Genomic DNA, 21,879 nt, shown 5'->3' on the forward strand with positions numbered 1-21,879 from the left:
CAACAGGGTTTTCGGAGCCGAAAAAAGCACCAACAGACCCAGTTTCAGGCTCCTATACTGAAGAACATTCTATGTCTTCACAAATGAAAAAACACAGATTCGAACAAGAACTGCAATCCACTGACGTGGATCACACGCAAAAGCGTATCTTTATTCAGCAGGGGACAGGGAAGATCAGTACCCTTCCACCTGTCAAAAGAAAGAGAACACTTCAGTTTACTCCTCAGCAACAAACAGCACAGAAGGTAACACCTCCTCCCTCGCCTCCACCTGTAACTCCGGCTTCGCCAACTTACACCCCGTCACATTCGCCAGCTCACACCGCCATGAGCCACGATGACCAAGATCAAGACGCGTGGGACTTGTACGATGCACCAGTGTCTGATAACAGCCCAGACACATACCCAACTAGGCCATCACCACCTGAAGACAGCACAGCCTATTCACAAGTGGTGGCTAGAGCAGCACAGTTCCATAATGTGGAACTACACTCTGAACAAGTAGAGGATGACTTTTTATTTAACACCCTCTCCTCCACCCACAGCTCCTACCAAAGCCTGCCGATGCTCCCAAGCATGCTACGCCATGCAAAGGAGATCTTCAAGGAGCCAGTTAAAAGTAGGGCAGTAACGCCTAGAGTGGACAAAAAGTATAAGGCGCCTCCTACGGACCCTGTATTCATCACCTCTCAGCTGCCACCAGATTCTGTGGTGGTAGGGGCTGCCAGAAAACGGGCAAATTCACACACTTCTGGGGATGCACCTCCCCCAGATAAAGAAAGCAGAAAGTTCGATGCAGCCGGGAAGAGGGTCGCTGTCCAAGCAGCAAACCAGTGGCGCATCGTAAAATTCACAAGCGCTGCTAGCGCGATACGACAGAGCCCACTGGGATGAGATGCAGCATCTCATTGAACATCTCCCAAAAGATCTACAAAAAAGAGCAAAACAGGTTGTTGAGGAGGGTCAAAACATTTCCAACAATCAAATACGCTCCTCTATGGATGCAGCAGACACTGCCGCAAGGACCATTAATACGTCGGTTACCATCCGTAGGCACGCATCGCTCAGAACGTCTGGATTCAAGCCAGAAATTCAGCAGGCAGTACTTAACATGCCAGTAAACGAAAAACTTCTGTTCGGTCCGGAGGTCGACACAGCCATAGAAAAGCTCAAAAAGGACACTGACACTGCCAAGGCCATGGGCGCACTCTACTCCCCGCAGAGCAGAGGATCTTATACCACCTTCCGCAAAACACCTTTTAGAGGAGGGTTTCGGGGTCAGGCCACACAAGCTAGTACCTCACAGTCCGCACCGTCCACCTACCAGGGACAGTACAGGGGAGGCTTTCGGGGCCAGTATAGAGGAGGGCAATTCCCTAGGAATAGAGGAAGATTTCAAAGCCCCAAAACCACTACCAACAAGCAGTGACTCACACGTCACTCACCCCCCCCCACACAACACCAGTGGGGGGAAGGATAGGTCAATATTACGAAGCATGGGAGAAAATAACTACAGACACATGGGTCCTAGCAATTATCCAACATGGTTATTGCATAGAATTCCTGCAATTCCCTCCAGACATACCACCAAAATCACAAAATTTATCAAAACACCATTCACAGCTTCTAGAGATAGAAGTTCAAGCACTACTGCAAAAAAAAATGCAATAGAATTAGTACCAAGCACACAAATAAACACAGGAGTTTATTCACTGTACTTCTTGATACCAAAAAAGGACGAAACACTGAGACCAATTCTAGACCTCAGAGTAGTAAACACATTCATCAAATCAGACCACTTTCACATGGTCACACTACAAGAAGTGTTACCATTGCTCAAAAAACACAACTACATGACAACCCTAGACCTCAAAGACGCATATTTCCATATACCAATACATCAATCACACAGGAAATATCTAAGGTTTGTATTCAAAGGAATACATTACCAATTCAAAGTATTGCCGTTTGGTTTAACAACCGCTCCAAGAGTATTCACAAAATGCCTAGCAGTAGTCGCTGCACACATCAGAAGGCAGCAAATACATGTATTCCCGTATCTAGACGACTGGCTAATCAAAACCAGTTCGCTCACACAATGCTCAAACCACACAAATCAAGTCATACAAACCCTCTACAAACTAGGGTTCACCGTCAACTTTGCAAAATCCAACATTCAGCCAAGCAAAGTACAGCAATATCTAGGAGCCATAATAGACACGACAAAAGGAGTAGCAACGCCAACTCCACAAAGAATTCACAATTTCAACAGAGTCATTCAACACATGTCTCCAAATCAAACAATACAAGCGAGAACAATACTACAGCTCCTAGGCATGATGTCCTCATGCATAGCCATTGTCCCAAACGCAAGACTGCACATGAGGCCCTTACAACAGTGCCTAGCCTCACAGTGGTCTCAAGCACAGGGTCACCTTCTAGATCTGGTGTTGCTAGACCGCCAAACTTACCTCTCGCTTCTTTGGTGGAACAGTATAAATTTAAACAAAGGGCGGCCTTTCCAAGACCCAGTGCCACAGTACGTAATAACAACAGATGCTTCCATGACAGGGTGGGGAGCACATCTCAATCAACACAACATAAGAGGACAATGGAACATACATCAAACAAAACTGCATATAAATCATCTAGAATTATTAGCAGTTTTCCAAGCACTAAAAGCTTTCCAACCAATCATAATCCACAAATACATCCTTGTCAAAACAGACAACATGACAATGATGTATTATCTAAACAAACAAGGAGGAACACATTCAACGCAGTTAAGCTTATTAGCTCAAAAAATATGGAAGTGGGCAATCCACCATCAAATTCGTCTAATAGCACAGTTTATTCCGGGGATCCAGAATCAACTGGCAGACAATCTCTCTCGAGATCACCAGCAAGTCCACGAATGGGAAATCCACCCACAGATTCTGAACACCTACTTCACACTCTGGGGAACACCTCAAATAGACTTATTTGCAACAAAAGAGAACGCAAAATGCCAACTTTGCGTCCAGATACCCACACAAGCAATCCCAAGGCAATGCCCTATGGATGAACTGGTCAGGAATATTTGCTTACGCTTTTCCTCCTCTCCCTCTCCTCCCTTACCTAGTAAACAAATTGAGTCAAAACAAACTCAAACTCATTTTAATAACACCAACGTGGGCAAGACAACCCTGGTACACAACACTGCTAGATCTGTCTGTAGTACCCCACATCAAACTGCCCAACAAACCAGATCTGTTAACGCAACACAACCAACAGATCAGACACCCAGATCCAGCATCGCTGAATCTAGCAATCTGGCTCCTGAAATCCTAGAATTCGGACACTTACAACTTAGCCAAGAGTGTATGGAAGTCATAAAGCAGGCCAGAAGGCCATCCATTAGACACTGCTACGCAAGTAAGTGGAAAAGATTTGTTTGGTACTGCCATCATAATCAGATACAACCACTAGACGCAACTCCAAAACATATAGTAAATTACTTGCTCCATTTACAAAAAGCAAAGCTAGCCTTCTCTTCTATTAAAATACACCTTGCAGCAATATCTGCATACCTGCAGACTACCTATTCAACTTCCTTGTATAGGATACCAGTCATCAAAGCATTCATAGAAGGTCTTAAAAGAATTATACCACCAAGAACACCACCTGTTCCTTCATGGAACCTAAACGTGGTCCTAACAAGACTCATGGGCCCACCTTTCGAACCCATGCACTCTTGCGGAATACAATTCCTAACCTGGAAAGTTGCCTTTCTCATCGCCATTACATCTCTAAGAAGAGTAAGTGAAATTCAAGCGTTCACAACACAAGAACCTTTTATACAAATACATAAAAATAAGGTCGTCCTACGACCTAATCCAAAATTTTTACCAAAAGTTATTTCACCATTCCATCTAAATCAAACGGTAGAACTACCAGTTTTTTTTTCCCACAGCCAGATTCTGTGGCTGAAAGAGCACTACATACATTAGATGTCAAAAGAGCATTAATGTACTACATTGACAGAACAAAGAACATCAGAAAGACTAAACAGCTATTTATTGCATTCCAAAAACCTCATGCAGGTAACCCAATATCAAAACAAGGTATAGCCAGATGGATAGTTAAATGCATCCAAATCTGCTACCTTAAAGCAAAAAGACAACTGCCCATTACTCCCAGGGCACATTCAACAAGGAAAAAAGGTGCTTCAATGGCCTTTTTAGGAAACATCCCAATGCATGAGATATGTAAGGCAGCCACATGGTCTACGCCTCACACATTCACCAAACACTACTGTATAGATGTGCTATCCGCACAACAAGCTACAGTAGGTCAAGCTGTATTAAGAACTCTATTTCAGACAACTTCTACTCCTACAGGCTAAACCACCGCTTATGGGGAAATAACTGCTTACTAGTCTATGCAGACCATGTGTATCTACAGCGACCGATGCCATCGAACTGAAAATGTCACTTACCCAGTGTACATCTGTTCGTGGCATCAGTCGCTGAGATTCACATGGGCCCACCCACCTCCCCGGAAGCCTGTAGCAGTTCAGAAGTTACCTTCAATTTTGTACATTTGTATATATATTATTTAAACCTTTAATAGGTACATACTTACACATTTCATTGCGCGGGCACTATTACTATAGTACAACTCCTACCTCACCCTCTGCGGGGAAAACAATCGAAGATGGAGTCGACGCCCATGCGCAATGAGCACAGAAGGAGGAGTCACTCGGTCCCGTGACTCGAAAACACTTCTTCGAAGAAAAACAACTTGTAACACTCCGACCCAACACCAGATGGCGAGCTATGCAGACCATGTGAATCTCAGCGACTGATGCCACGAACAGATGTACACTGGGTAAGTGACATTTTCATTACAGCTTATTTTTCTATAATATGTTTAATCAGTTGCAGTTTTCCTTATGCTTGAGATGAATACAGCCATAAGTATGTTTTTTCAAGTAGCAGAAAACCCAGTACACTCAACATAGAAGTGATGTAAACTAGGCTACCACTCTGAAGGGTTCTATAAGAAAAAAGAGCATGTGGGTGAGATGCCCCTGCTGCTTAACTAGAGGTGGTTGTTTTCTTTAGCATTTGCTAAATTATTACATTGTAGAAATCTTTGTGTTGTCGGTAGTGATGGGGGAGCTGGTGCGGCAGTAAGGGGAGTGGTTGGACATTTGCATCATTGATGATCTTAACATTTGGCCAGTCCCAATAATATAAACTTTCTTTACATTTATCTTTTAGTTGTTGGCTAAATATATAGGCCTTCATTTCGACCTCAGTGGTCTTTTTCAAAGACCGTTGAGGAACCGCTGTGCTGAAGACCTCCAGCGCAGGTGGTTTTCCGCGTGCTGTATTATGACTTCTGGCAGCCCTCCGTCCTTTTACAGACGGAGAGCCGCCAGCAGCCATACTGGCGGTCGGCGGGGAAGTGGAGGTTGCTCTACCTCCTCCACCACCCCGTCATCAGAACACCGCCCACCGAATCACATCCCATGATTCGGTGTGGCGGTGTTCTGGTGACGGGGTGCTGGTGGCGGAGCAGCTCCCATGGATCCCGTCACCTCCGGGAGGATCAACGGACAAGGTAAGTTGATCGTCCATAAGGGGAGGGGGGTGGGTGGGTGTTGTGTGCGTGCATGGGGGTGTGCGTGTGAGTATGTAGAGGGGGTGTGTGAGTGCGTGTATGCATGCAGGAGTGTGTTGTGTGTATGGGAAATGTGTGCGGGTCGGTCTGTTTGTATGTGTGCGGGTATGTGTTGTCGCAGTGTATGTGTACATGATGGGGTGTGTGTCTGTGCATGTTGGGGGTGGGGAGGGGGTGTGTGTCTGTGCATGTTGGGGGTAGGGGTGGGAAGGGGGGTCCTGCCACCTTTGGGGGTCGGGGGAGGGGTGTGGGGAGACCCCTATTAGTGCCAGGGAAGGAATTCCCTGGCACTGATAATGCCTACCGCCATGGATTTCGTGGCAGTTCCAAACCACCCGAAATCCATTGCGGTATGCAGGGTCGTGATACCGCCGACGGTCTGGTGACATCACCGCCCTGGTGGTCGGAATGGTGAAGTGGTGGATGACCATGGCGGTAACTGCCATGGTCCTAATTCCATTTTTTTTTTTTCGCCGGCCTGTTGGCGATATTACCGCCACTTCTCCCCTGTCCGCCAGGGTTGAAATGAGGGCCATAGTCACTGACCACTGTTCATACACCCAAAAGAGCGGGCTGCTCTTGTTAATACACATTTTTGATTGAAATGTTCCCCAAGGACAAAGACTTTTGTGTTTGTCCAAACAATTAGCATGAAAATTTCAGTGTCGACTAGACATGTATTTCTTTAAGGAATATTTATTAGCGGCAGCTCAAACAATATGCTGGGTGCCTTAAGCAGGTCTACAGAAATTATATGTCAGCTTCTTTTGTCTATATAGCTAGCTTCTTTGGCTATGATATTTGTCGGAACTCTTTGGCACAAGCTGTAGGGCATTTTCTGTTCCAGCATTAATTGATCTTAACAATAGGCCACTGAAAATGTTGGCTGGGCCCAATTCTTTGTTATATCATTGATGAATCAGAGGTGTAGTTCTTCCCACCAAACTGGTGCTGGGGCCCTTGTACTTACCAGGTTGGATTGGTAATACAACTGGGTACATTGACTATGGGAGTCCAATATCTGCAGTACATGTTGTAGTTTTCCTAGGCAGGAGAATAATTTTGTCTGTACAGAATCCGTACTTGAGCATGGTAAATTCCTCACCATTGTATGGGGGTATATGTGCATGGTCATGATTTGCAAGAAATATGTGAAAGTGTAAAAGCGACAGGAAATAAATAGTAGCCAAAGTGGTGTGAATATTCGGTTTCAGTGGCTAGTTGTCTTTGTCTTGCTGAGGATTACAATATTACAGGTTGATTTTCCTGTAGCTGTTTTTAATGATGTGAAATTAATTTGGCCCTTGTTATGTTTCTAAACCGCGGACTGGTTTATTTTGTCAGTACCGTGATTTCTCTAGTTTTGTAGGGACTACTTCAGCATTTGTGTAGGCGTGCCACTACATTATACATTTGGTTGCCAACATGCCTTAGATTATTTTTACCATTTGTTTGAACTGTGCATAGAAGGCTTATTGTGAAAACATATATTAAATGTAGTGCTAGATCTCATATCTAGCATATGTATATAACATACATAAATGGGCATTTCAGTAATTAAAATAAGTGTTAATATGGATATAGCACTCTATATTACTTGCAGAAATATACCACAAGAAGAACTATGCTCATACCTAAATAGATGTGGCCACATGAATTTTACATTTACTCTGCGCACACTGTGGATGCATTATATAGTTTACTACCATATTTCTTTTAATTCTTTACTTGGATTGACAAATTTCCGTCCAGTTCACCTGGATGTTTTTATACGGTTACCTGTCTAGACAATGACAATTTTTATTCATACATTTCTTTAACTTTAACGTTGGGAAACAAAATGTGAAGTTGACAAAAGCATTTTTCCCAGTATTCATGATTGCCAATTTGATAGTTACAATGTGTAAATTGAAAGTAGATTTGTTGAGAAACCTGTGTAAGCTCTACAATTTGGTGTTTTCTAAGTTATTGATTAACACGTGTGCAACAATATCTAGACAACGCTAGGTTTCAAGTATCGCTTGATGAAACTCTGCTTGTTGCCCACCAGTGCCCAGTTTGTCCTCCAGTTTGTTCTTTAAATACTGTTTCTTATATAAATTTCTCTTAGGAGGTTTGACTCCAAATAATTTTATTAAGAGTTTAAGAGAGTCTTCATTTAAGTATAAATAATGGCAAACTATTTTCTACATAATGGTTTTTCTTGTGTTTGATTTCCCCTTTCTGCAGTGCATTGATGCATACAGTGGAGATCCTTGGAAAGAAGTATGGCTTGATATCTGATTCGTAAACCTTCTTGGAAAGGTACGCAGACCGTTTATGCATCCTGAATTACCAGACGTCTTTCTGTAGGGATGAACATGATCAACATTTCCCCGGAAATATGCATAATGACAATGTTGGCTTTGACATGCCAGATGACCTGGCTTAAAAAGAGAAATGATCAGTCTACTTGCGTATCAGCTGTGATCCCCTCTAGCCAGAAACAATACCATAGTTCACTTTTTCCATTGAAACATTTTGTGTTATATATTTTCAGATGTAATTTAAAATTAAGAGCAGTGGGGAATTTTGTTTTGCTGTATAACCATGAGAGCCGTGTATTGAGCATTTCCTGTAAGGTTAGAGGTCAAGAACGTTCGGTTTTGTGCCTTGCAAGAAACCTCTCTGGCAACTTACCCTGCTAGTGTTACTGTGGCACAAATAGGTTTGTTAACTTTAAACATTTGGACACGCTTAGCTGCATAATTTGTTTAGTTGATTTGTGATGCTCTAGCCAAGGTGCCTTTGAGGTGCAAGGCAAATTTCAGTAATCGAGTCAGCAAGCGAAGGAGGAAGTTTACATGCAGGCTCATGGAGGTCAAAAACATATTCTGAGTCTCAGATGTTGCAGGAACAAGGTCTCTCAATAAAAATGGAGGAAGAAAACCCACAAGCTCCCCCTGCTCCAACATTTACTGATAGGAAGCTGTTGCACTGATAGAGTTGGTCTGCGTCCACCACACGTCGCAGTTTCTCTGGCAATTTTCATAACTAAGGTTTAAAGCTAATTAAGATAGAGTGTAAAACTATATGTCAGAAGTATCCCTCTGAGGGGTATTAGCACACAGTTAGGCATCATAGGATTGTTATGATTGAAGGGTTTAAGCATTTGTCTGCGCTTCTAGAGTGCTGCAAGTCTTAAGGCTCAGAACACACTCTCATAAAAACCAGCACAAATCACATACTGTCTTATTGGCCAGGATAGGTAAATGCAATTCCTTTCTCAACAAGTAGCCGTGCGATGATTTAAGAGTTGGTGAAACATGATCTATGAGTTTGAACCCTCATAACAACGTACTGCTAAGTCTTGCATTTTTGTTTAGGGACAAATAAAATATTTTTGCAGACCAAGATAAATGCAGTAGCATTAATCTGTTCTTAACCTTATATTAGCAAGTGTGACACTACTACTCTGACAAGAAGGTATATAGGAGCATTCCGCCTGAAGAATTACGTCTTACATAAATACCTTGTGGTTTAGCTTTTCCGCTTTTTCCATTCTCTGAACTGCAAACAACACGTTTGTTCATTTGATGGTTTTATATAACACCCTCCTCATTGAATGGACAAACAAATATTTACAATAATGTTAACAAAAAAATGTTTTTTTTTGTGTTATGGTCCTATTGACTTGATATATTTGGTCAGTATAAAGAATGGGGTTTCTTATCACTTGTCAGCTAAGCATGCCACAAATGTTATTTTAGATTAAAGCCTAGAATATTAAGTGCATGTATGCCAAAGGATTCATGCTGCTGGGAACTACCCAACTGGGGAAATAAAAGAAATAAAAACCAAAGTAATCATTCTAAGATTTTGTAAAAGGTAATTTGCTGTTTTACAGGAAAATTGGAAAACTGCACCCACCCAATCTTGCTTTCTTGCATTTGGGAGGGGTGAGAAGATTACCTTATAAAGAGTGACCGGGTGGGAAGGGAGAAAATATGGTCCTGAATAAAAGCTCGAGCACTTCTGGAAAGTGATCTGGAAACTTTGAGGAGACTTTGGCCCTCATTACAACCCTGGCGGACTGCGGTATTTTGGAGAAAGGTACTGCCAACATGCTGGTTGTACCTCTCCCCAAAATATGACATTGGCGGTTTGGCTCAAGCCAAACCGCCAGTGTACCACTCTGTCCGCCAGGGCGGTAACAGCTTTCTTACCGCCACGAAAACCATGTCGGTAGGCACTATCAGTGACAGGGAATTCCTTCCCTGACAGGAGTCTTCCCTGACCCCCCCCCCCCACCACCACCCCACCGACACACGCACCAACATACACACACACTCAAACCCACATTCACCCACGCATGCATACATGCACACACACATCCACACACACTGACATACATGCACATTCACACCCATTCATGCACACCACCCGTTCCACACGCCACACACCTGCATGCATACACACATACACCCACACATACACCCACACATACACACACACACACGCACACACACACACACACACACACACACACACACACAAACACCCCCAACCCCCCGCCCCTGTCAGAGCACCCGACTTACCTGCTTGCAGGGGGTCCTCTGGCAGGAGATGGGACGTGGCGCTGCTGCCAGCAGAACACCGCCAGGCCTTCTCATGGATCATGATACGGTCTGCGGCGGTCTTCTGGTGTGGCGCAGCTGCTAGCTGCAGTGCCACCTTACTGCCGTCAGCTGCCATGACCGTAGCCGGAATTCCACCAGCCTTCTGGCTACTGCCGCGACGGTGTTTTGGCGGCCGTCTCCACGGCGGTAGGCGGTTATTACCGCCATTAGCATAAGGAGGGCCTTTATCTTAAGCACACTATGTTCTTCTATAAGGAGCCAGAAGTTTTGGTAATGGGCAGGCACAACTTATTCTTGAAGTCCTGGTCCCCATCCTGTCTGCTTGATTTTGGATCACTTGCAACAAACACACCATATATTCTGGTAGACCAAGATAAAAAGTGTTGGCATAAATCCTGTCTACAGCCAGTGATGGATTGGAGAGCCCATCTCTTACTCCAGGAGCATACCAAAACCACTTCAGGAATGCAACTATATACAAAGGCTACACTGCCTAAGCTTCAAGCACAGTTACCAGGCACAATGGTCGAACCCAACTCAGGCCAATTTGAGTAAAGGCACAGATCAGTATGATCAATCACACCAACCCCCAATGTCTTGTCTATGTTGAGCTTGAGCAAATTACTACCAATCCACTTCTAAATGCCCCTCATCCACTGTTGATGTTGATACTATATTAGTACCGTACGAGGCCTTCTATTATAGGCTTTTATGTAGAAGATGGCCTCTCAGATGGGTGCGCTCGATGGTGAATGCAGTGGCGGCAAGCAGCATGTACTTAGTACTACTATTGGCAGGGCAGAACCCATTTTGGAAGAGGTTTAGGACCTTAGTGATTAATATGTACTTGCTAAATTGAGCAGTGTTGTGGCATCTACAGGTTTAGCTGCAGCCATTAGAAGTGATATAATACAATCATTTTTCATGACTGTCAGATCTCCATTAGGTTTTCTCAGGAATATGGTCGGTTAGGGCAGCTTTAAATTGACCTGCAATGCTGCCTAATTCTATTGAAGAATTAAGTATAGAGCTTACTGTTTCTAAAGTGTGCACCTGCAATTATTTTAAAACTGACACCGGCCTTTGGTTGGGTGGTGTACCTGACATGAGGTACACAAGTGTTAAATGGAAGTTTAGTAACTGTGATTATCCCATATCCGAACAATCTGTCTGGAGAAGGTTCATGGTTATACTTGACAACAGAAAACAGCTGCCATTCAGTTTCCAGCAGAAGGAGACTTATTTTCTTAAAACAACACTCCTTGACTTGTACAGTTCCTGTGCCAGCTACACTGGGAAGACACACTAACAGTACATGCTAATTCCTTTTTTTAGGGTCGAGCCTGCGAGTGCATGTGTCTCACTTGCAAGACTCTGTTGTGTAAAGTAAGGGGTTTGGAGCCCGCCCATCGTTTACTATTTGTTGGCTTGTGAGGCACTCTTCTTTACGGCCTCGTAATTCATCACGGCAGTCCAAGCATCATTTCCGTTTCTCTGTATTGAGCAGGTACCAAGCACTGATTGATTCAACTTAATCAGTGCCCGTCTGCTGCCCCTGACCTGTTTTTTTTTTTTTTTTTTTTTAATTTATAGAGCCCTGCAAACTGAGGGCTTTTAACTGGCAAACGGCCAGTCCACACCACTCCAATCCATCCTACTCCAGTCTGCCCTTCTCCAAAGCAATGTGCCCCACTCCTATCTGCCCCATTCCAAAACACACTGCCCCACTTTAATCCAAAACAACCTGCCCCATTCCAACCTAACCCACTCCAACCCCAAACAACCTGCCCCACTACAATCCACCTCACCCCAATCCACCCCACTCATCCCCATTCACCCAACTACAATCAGTCCACCCCTTGCCAATCCAGCCTAATCCAATATACCCCACTCTAATCCAGTAAATCACCTCACTCCAATCCGATCCACCCCAGTCTAATCCACACCACCCCAATCTAATCCACCCCACCTAAATCCACCACATTCAAATCCAATCCATCCCACTCCAGTCTGATCTACCCCACCCTAGTCCAACACACCACACCCCACTCAGTCCATCCCACCGCACTCCAATCCAACTCATCCTACTCCAATACAACACACCCCACTCCAGCTCAGTCCACCCACTGCAATCCACCCCAGTCCAATCAAGTCCACTGATACCCAGTCCACCTCACTCCAGTCCACCCACACCACCCGATCCATCCCACTCCAATCCAATTTGATCCACTCACTCCTGTCCAGTCCATAATACTCTACTCTACTACAGTCCAATCCACCCCACTCCAAACCACCTTAATCTACCACTCTTCAATCCACCCCCTCCAGTTAATCCACCCACACTAGTTCATTGCATTTCACACTGCTCTAACCCACCCAACTCTAACCCACCCAACACCAATCCACCCAACTCCAGTCCAATCAAACTCACTTCAATCCAATCCACTTTAATGCACCCCAGTCTACAACAATCCAATCTACCGCATCCCAGTTGAGTCTATTGTACTCCAATCCAATCGGCCTACCCCACTCCAATCCACCTCAATTCAATACACTCCAATCCAGTCCACCCCACGTGAATCCAATCTACTCCACCCCGCTCCAGTCTAACACAACCCACTCCAGTCCATCCCCATGCAATCCACCACACCCCAATCTACCTCACTCCAATCTACCACTCTATCCTAATCCAGCCTGCCCCATCCCATCACAATTCAGTCCCCACACTCCAATTCATACAGCCCAACCCAATCCTCCCTACTCCAATCCAATTAATCTAATCCACCCCACTCCACTCAGGTTCAGCTCACTGCACCCCAACCCAGTCCATTCCACCCCAGCGCTATCACTCAAATCCAAACCACTCACCCACCCAATCCAATCTTGTCCACCTCACCCCATTTCAGTCCACCCCACACCAGTTTGCTCAATCCACCCCACTCCACTACCCCAATCCAATCCACCCCATTCTACTCCAATCCAGTCTACCACACTACTGCAGTCCACTCGAACCCATTCCACCCTATTCCCCACTCCATTCTAACACTCTGCCACTGCACCACTTACCTCTACCCCTCTCTACGCCACTCTACTCCCCCACTTCACTCTGACACTCTGTGCCACTAACTTTTAGCCATGCTGAACAGCAGCCAGACTGGTGTATAACATGGCAGAACACATTGTCAAAGCCAATAGCTCTGGTGTAGGTGAGACCTATTGGCTTTGCTTGTTTAGCTATTTCCTCTGTAAAGCATAGAGGAGGCATGTGGCATAAGTGAGGTTTTTCTTTTTCCAGAGCCATAATATTGTATTGAAAGTAGCAAAAATGAGCTTTTCATTCACATTGGGTTTTTGTGCCTCCTAGTGTGTAGTCCCCACACCACCATTAGGTACTTGGGAATTCAAGCAAGGCACGATAGTATGTCTCTCAATATAGGAATACATTATGAGAAGAAGTAAAAAAATGGTTACTTCTAATACAATGAGTGTTAAAATATTCACAAGTATTCAAGGGTTCCGGTTTAGTCTTAATTATATCACTGTACTAATACAGGTCAGTGGTTCTTCTCCAAACAGTCCACCAGCCACTTAATAATGGCTTCATATTTTTCATTTTCATCCCTTACTAAGAATGTAATTATTTCCACTGCAGTGAAATTCCAAAGTCTTGATGCCTGTGTGAACATTTTAGCTGATTTCTGATATCTACAGTGATCTTCTGACACATTTTTCTCTAATGAGCAGCATATGAATGATTACTGTTCAATCATTTTTTAATGTTCCCTTCCATTTCAGCTCAGGCAGTACCCCTCCTCGGTCATGTGGCATAGGGAATCCTACCGCACCTTTACCATGGGTCATTAGCTCCGTCCATTTTCAATAAAGGTGTTTACATCCACTGCTGTGAACACCCACCTAAAGTAAACTGCATTTTGCTTCATAATTGGTCCTTCGAGGTGCACATTGGCTTGTTGCAAAGTATTATCAATGTTAGGCATGTACATCTTAGACTAGTTGGGACACTAAACTGACGCTATAGGTTGGTATAATAGACGTGTGTAAGAAGGTGCAGATTGTTTAAGCACTGATATAAAATCTACACTTTTAACAACATTCAGTACAGACGTCAGGATCACCAGTGAATGTTTGGGCATGACAGCTACACCACTACTGTGATTAGCGTACAAATTATTTTGTTTAAATATTATTACTGGGTGGACATGCCTTCCTAGTCTCTGCTTATGTCAGCTGTTAAGCATAGTCTTGAGACAGCTGCCATGATAATGGCTCACATACAATCACATTTACGCTACTAAAATTCCATCTACATGAATTTGCCATATCAACTACTCTAACATCTTAACTCCTACATAATACTGCAGCAAGATCGATAACAAGAGCCAGCTGCAGTGTGCATATCACACCTATTTTGAGATCCCCCCACTGGCCCAAGCGAGGAAACAAATTTTCTCGTAAGTCACTTATTATTGTACATCATTGAATCTACTCAGCTTCCTATACTTTTATCGTGGCTAACTTTAAGTTATGTACTACCAGTTGAACTTTATGTTCTGCAAGCAAACTTTTACTGAACATCCCGAAGACCAAAGCTGTTTCCAATTGGCAAGAGAGCTTTTTAGTTTGCTGCTGCCAGGGAATGGCACAATCTCTCTATATTTGTTACTCTGGTGTTGCTCTTTCTTTGGAAGAAGCGACTGTGTATGTGTGTTGAAAAATTATAACACAAAATACTACTGCAGTGTCAGGTAACCATGTTTCAGATAATACTAAGACCTCAAAATTATCTGTGGCCATTATATCCTTAATTTCTGACTAACAAGCAGACGTTTGTATGGTTTATGTTGACCTTATACAGGTACCAGTGAGTGCTGTCAATATGAGCAGGTTGAGGGCTCGAGGACAACCTAATGGAAAGCTGCACAATGCGAGCAAGAGCTTCAGAGTGGTGTTGACAGGCCTCCATTGAAAATGTTTAATCAAATCCGGGGTACATGTCAGATAGCTCATACTTCTGAGCAGTAATGGACAGGCACAGACAAGCTTGGACTTGGCACAGCTGTCTCTTTATAGATAGAGATGTCCTATGCCTGACACCCCACCAGCCAAAAGATGGAATCACAGCTATAATGCATAAGTATTTCAATATGGCAGTTTGATAGAGAGCAAGGAAAGACTATTCTCGCCCTACCACTTATCACGTTACATTCAGGACTGAAGTAATAAATGGGCCCAGCCGCTGGAGCATAGTCAACTAAAGTACAGTCTCAATCATACATTGTTGCTACTGTTAAAGATGCAAAGGCTCACCAAAGAAGTATATACTTTCCTCAGCATGTGAGGCAAAAAAAGGTGCACCCACTGCGAGTGAAAGCCCCAAAGGTCTCAGCGGCCTAATTTAAATACATTGCTATTGCCTAACTCATCCCACACCTCAAAAATTAGACTAGGATGATAGTGAAAGGATATCTTAATATTAGCATGGTAAAGAGCAAAGAGACTGTTTTCTCTTTAACGCTTGTCTTTAAAATGGAGTAATGAAGGAATAACCAGGTCGGGTTTGTGAAGAAGAGTCTAATTGCACAATCATACTGAAGTAGTGGGGCCACAATACGCCGTGTTCAATATGCAAAAGCTCCTGAAATTAAAAAAGATGTACCCCAGCTGCTAGAATGAAAAGAAAGAACCTACCAAGAGTGTCGGCCACTTTGTAAATGATTTTGATTGCATACTTTGGCACCTCTCCCTGTCTACATCTAATTACTGAGGCTCCATGGAACACATGATGGCCTTGTTTTTTGGTCCACTCAAGGCCCGTGGCCAGCAGCAGGCTGTAAGGGAGAACACTTCTGTCATGCTGGTAGAGTGGTTAAGGATATCTCCTGGTCCGACCACTTGGGTTTGATAACGCGTCCCTTCATGTTAATTTATTACACATTTGGGACTCGTTTTAGGCCAATGAATCTTGTGACCCAGTGGTGAGACACCGTAGGACGAGATAACTGATCAATATGTCAAGCAATATATCAATAATGTCATCAATATTTACCACCACAATGCACTTCACTTTGGATAAAGACATTAATCAAATTGTCGACACACCCATAACCTTTCAGTCATGAATAACCACACCTCTTGATAGAATTTTTTATGAATTTTATTCCCTATTGATTACAATCGACGAGCAGAAGAGTTAATCTTAACACCAAGAAGCATAAGAGCATAGTCACGATATGGCAACTGTGATAAGATTTAATTAATGCAAGAATCACAAACATAAGAACATAACACGGCGTGAACATAGATTAGATTACAGCAAAAATCATATATCTTTAGTTCAGCAAAGCGTAACATCAGTCATTTGTCTATTTGTGTCAGTCAGAGTGAATTTCCTATCCTAACCGCTTATTAGCATCAGCATGATGGGCTTCATGCAAAACAATTTAGAACACCAAGTTAGAAAACATAAAAAGAGCAGTTGGTACCTAGAAAGGAAAAGCAAACAGACAAAATACAAATTGCATTGTCATAATTACCCCCCAAGGATTAGGTCAGCATACGGGATCAGTCTTCGTCTTCAGGACATCAGTCAAAACGCCATCAGTCTAAACTCAGTTAATGGACAGGGGACACTTCCCTCATAAGGAGGAGAAGCGTAAAGGGCAGTCTATTGGTGTGGATGGTTCAATAAACCTCAAAGTCACCGAACAGAGTGACAAAGTTTCTGGATACAATCAATAGCATTCCCTACCTAATTCTAACATCCCTTTCGTGACATGGGTTTTTATCCCTTTTTCGTAATTCCTTCCACCAAAATTCTATTGGACATTCACTATACCCCACTATCTTTAACCTATCAAATTATACATTAGGTAATTCCAATTGTCACCCCACGATAATTTATAACACTTTGATTGGTCTTCATAATTGAAGCCTTCGGAGGCGGGACATCCGGGGGGTTTCTTAACCACTTGGCATGCCTTCTCGGGTCATGAGTTCCTTTGTCCATGGTCTAACGTCCTTGTACGTTACATTAATCTACTTTTGTTTCAAAATTGTATTAGAATTCATACTAAAGCAGCTAGCATGCGGATGAGAACAGAATCTGTGTTGATACGTAGAATGAAGAAAAAAAACATTTGCAGGGTCATGGCCCTTTGCGAGTCAGCACACTGAAAAACAAGAAAATGCTTTTAATATGAGAGCTAGGTAGCTAAATCCACAGCTCACGCTAACTTAAGGCCTATAGGATTTTCAATGCAGTATCGTAAATGTTAATGTAAGCTTGATTAGTCATAATGCAAACAATCATTACTCATGGTCATTAGTTCGTGTACACAATGGTAGCTGCACGTTATCATAGTTATAATTCAAATGCACGTTAAGCAAATTACTAATTATTGTCGTTTTTTATGCAGCATCGTTAAGCATTGATTATAGGCATTTCACTTCTAGTATATGTAATATTCAAACTACACTCTCTCAGTCCCTCCTCTGATGACGCTCGTCATCACACAAACCTTGCCCTTTGATCTTTCGTTTTTAATTTTTCACCTTGCGCATAATGCGCATTTCAACATCTTGTCCTTTTACGTGAACTTTCCCAAATTTCATTGAACATTTTCTCTCTTTCACTTTCTTCGTTTCTTCTGCTTCTTTTGGTCCAATTTTTCTTAATTTTATCATTAATTTTGCATGCTCCCCACAATCCTAATAGACAGACCAGAACAATTAATAGACCCATGAGTATTTTTGCAAGCACCCCATTCCAAATGTTGGTAAACCAGCTCCCTACTCTGGCAATTCCTTTTCCAAGTTTCTCCCAGACACCAAGTTCCTTCAAATCTGTACTATCTCTAGTAAGGTTAGTAAGCATACCTCTAATCTTTTTACTATTGTCCGGAATGAACGAGCAACAATGGCGCTCGTTGAGCATCTTACAGACCCCACCACTCTTTGCTAAAAGAATGTCTAAAGCAAGCCGATTTTGAAGTCATAGCTCTTTCTGCAGCAAGTTCAATATCCATCAGGAGTATAGCCCCTGTGAAATTTGTCAGCATGTTAGCCACAATAGTAGACAACTTTTGGATTTTCATAGAATTCAAGATAACCCCCACTGAAGGGATTATAGCTCCAAATATGTCACCAATGACAGCAGCCACTGATTCTCGTTTTTGTCTAGGATGTTGTAATTCAGATGTTTTAGGTATTTGTTTTAAGTCATCGATCAGGTAAATCTTTGGGAAAACTATTCCCAAATAACATGTCCCGTACCATCCCTTAGGGAGACGGTAATAAGCATTAAGTCCACAAATATAATAGATCCCAGGGATCGCTGGATCCTGTCCATTCAACATAAATGTCCATTTACTCTGAAACAGAAACACATGTCTGCATTCACTCGTTCCCACAAACAAATTATCTTGCTCAGACTTTGGTCTATATATACAAAGCCTACCTACATGTAATGCATCTATAGCTAGTTTGCCTTGTGTTTTAATTGCAGTGTAAGCATAATCATTTGCATATGTGCGCCCAGGGATGTGGAATTCCTATCGCCCGACGCCCAGGACATCTTGTTTGGGGTCAAGGGCAACAAGTTTTTATGTTTACTTTGTCCTTGGGAAAGTAGGCCCAACCCCCTGCAGCACAAACCCTTTGGCTGCCTGTTTACAGAGAGTTGAACTCTCTGCAGTTGAGGTAATGTGTTTCCAAAGGATAATGCTGTTCGAACTTGTATTTATGGTTCATTATTTGAAAGCCTTCATTATTAGGGTGCGTGCTGTAAATAAATGTTTTAAGGTCACACTTCAATACTGACGTTGGTTCCAGTACAAAAAAAAAAAACGTGTACACACATGTTTGAAAATTTTAGGCTAAGAGGCTAAGTATAATGCTGCCAGAATGCTCTCTGATTATATGCAAATTAAGTGTCATTTAGTAAAATGTGTTGATGCATGCTAGTATTTCCCAAAAGTATTTCTAATGGAAAATCAGTGTAACCATTTTCAACACGATTATGGGAAGCATGAAAATAAACAAACACTGACAAAGCCAACTGATCTGACATATTTTTATAAGTCTTTTAGTTTCATCAATGCGTGTCTTGTTTTGACATGGCTTTTGTAACACTTTATTGTTGTGGGAGCTACCAGGCCCTCAACATTGTAACAAACATTGGCAAAACCCATCCAAAAAGTTTTTGAACTCTTAAAGCACACGTTGCCACCAGCGGCATAACAAAGGCCCCGCAGCCACCCTCCAGGGGGCCCCGTCAGCACAGCACCTGCCCTGAGTGAGTCTGGAGAGGGGGCTCCTCCATGTTCTTTGCAAAGGGGCACCCTCCAGTTTCGTTACGTCACTGATTGCCACTGTAGTTCCTGACACTGAACAAAACTACTTTGTGTGGCAATATGCTCCTTGTGGAAGAGCAGAATGCGATCACTCACAGTAAAGCCAGCCGAAAGAGAGAGAAATAGAAGTTTAATAAAAACAAAATGTCTTTGTTAACACCAGACCTAATTAGGGACCAAGACCCACATGTAGGTAGCTTTTTGCATGTCGCAAACAGTGACTTTCGCTGTTTGCGACGTGCAAAAAGCACATTGCGATGCACAACCCCAGTTTTGCGATTCAGTAACCTGGTTACCGAATCACAAAACGGGTTTGCGACTCGCAATTAGTAAGGGGTGTTCCCTTCCTAATTGCAACTCGCAGTGCAATGTAGGATTGTTTTGTGACCGCGAACGCGGGCGCAAACCAATCGCAGTTTGCACCCATTTCAAATGGGTGCTAACACTTTCGCAAAAGGGAAGGGATCCCCATGGGACCCCTTTCCCATTGTGAATGTCACTGTAAACATTTTTTCAGAGCAAGCAGTGGTCCTGTGGACCACTGCCTGCTCTGAAAAAATGAAACGAAAACGTTTCATTTTTCGTTTTTGTTATGCATCTCGTTTTCCTTTAAGGAAAACGGGCTGCATTACAAAAAAAACTGCTTTATTGAAAAGCAGTCACAGACATGGTGGTCTGCTGTCTCCAGCAGGCCACCATTCGTGAGGGGGTCACAAATTGCGACCCACCTCATGATTATTCATGATGTGGGCATTTGCGAAGCCATTGCGAATCACAGATGGTGTCAAGGACACCATCCTACATTCGGATTTGCGACTCGCAATTTGCAGGTCACAAATCTGAACCTACCTACTTGTGGCCCCAAATTCTTAAAGAAAGTCACAAAAGTGCACCCATGGTATATGTCGTACCCCTATAAAATATTTGTGAACTGTATTTTAGCGTGGGTAAATACGATGTGTAGATTTGCTCATGTGAAAATCTATTGAGCATTTGCAAGTTCATTTTCCCTCCAGCCACTTTCTTCCCAACCCTGGAAGAAGTTCTAATTCTGCCATTGTCAGGAGTAAATGTCCAACCTTTCTTATTATGGGAAAATATTAGAGAGAAGCTGGTAAAAACATGCAGGTTAGTAGGTTTGCAGACTCAAAGGCATTCCAGCCCTGGAACTATTGCTTACTGCTTCCTCCAGCCCCAGTATGCAGATCTGCAGAAAGGTGGCAAAATAAGGAAATTGCTACAGTAGGGATTGAAACTCCAAGTATTCAAGCCCTACTATGGTAGTAGCCCTGGCATAATCAGAGAGGCTATTAATTGCTGCCATAATTTGTTGCCACACTACATGGCACCAAAGGGACAAGTAGATCTTTTTACAGGACAAGTAGATTTGAGAAGCAACCTGTCCCCTGGACAAGTAGATATTTTAATAAATTCCACACCCCTGGCGCCTTTCTAATCCTTTTTCTAATCTTTCCTTCAATGCTTTGCGTGTATCATCAGTGTGATCTAAAAAGTTTTTCTCTACCGGTGATAGTAAGCAGGTCAAGTTATTGCGATGTGCATAAGCAGTTCCAAATGTAAGCGTTGGCTCAAAGAATCCTCTAACTAATTTTATATCGTGTTCCTTAGCTAATTTGTTCAAGAATTCAATCACAGGCACAAAAGAAAACACAACATCCAGATTTGAATAAAAGTATTGCACATGCTCTTGATTATAGAACCTTGTTAGTAGCAAGCTGCAGCTAATCCCGTAAATTAGAGGGAGGCTATGATAAATAACTCCCTCCTGCACAGATGAAGGAATCTTAGTGCACACAACAGTCTTTCGCATCCATAGTCTCTACATACTCATTCAGCAAGCGATAGACATTAGTAGAAAGTTCCCCTTTTGAATTAGTTCCCTCATGCGAGTGTCTCCCATCCTGCTCAAATCTTTCCCACAGTGTTAGTGTTGTAGTTTCAGGTTTTGAAGTAGCATTAATAGTCTTTTTCTCCAACCACGGCATTCCCACTATCACACCCACAATTATTATAGCACACACAATACATATTATAAGGCTCAACCAACCACACACCTTACTTCCCCTGTTACTACCTCTATTATAAGCCATGTCTGTATAGAATCAGATAGTAGATCAACAATCAACTTGCGGATGATTTAGAAAAATCTCTTGCTCTCTGCGTGTATTTACAGCGTCTTCACTCACTTCAGGACCCTTCTTG

The 21,879-nt window shown here is 42.9% G+C and overlaps 1 protein-coding gene across 2 annotated transcripts in view; it reads left to right on the forward strand.

The window, feature by feature from the left end:
• The window catches only part of YRDC (yrdC N6-threonylcarbamoyltransferase domain containing), a 73,099-nt gene that overhangs the window by 39,904 nt on the left and 11,316 nt on the right, over positions 1–21,879 (forward strand). For both annotated transcript variants that reach the window (XM_069223981.1, XM_069223982.1), the window contains one exon: positions 7,896–7,970. In XM_069223981.1, coding sequence (XP_069080082.1) covers positions 7,896–7,956 — 61 coding nt within the window. In that variant the 3' untranslated portion in view covers positions 7,957–7,970. The remainder of the gene's footprint in view (positions 1–7,895; positions 7,971–21,879) is intronic.

Source organism: Pleurodeles waltl, chromosome 3_1 (genome assembly GCF_031143425.1).
Source record: "Pleurodeles waltl isolate 20211129_DDA chromosome 3_1, aPleWal1.hap1.20221129, whole genome shotgun sequence".
In the NCBI taxonomy this organism is placed as follows: Eukaryota; Metazoa; Chordata; class Amphibia; order Caudata; family Salamandridae; genus Pleurodeles; species Pleurodeles waltl.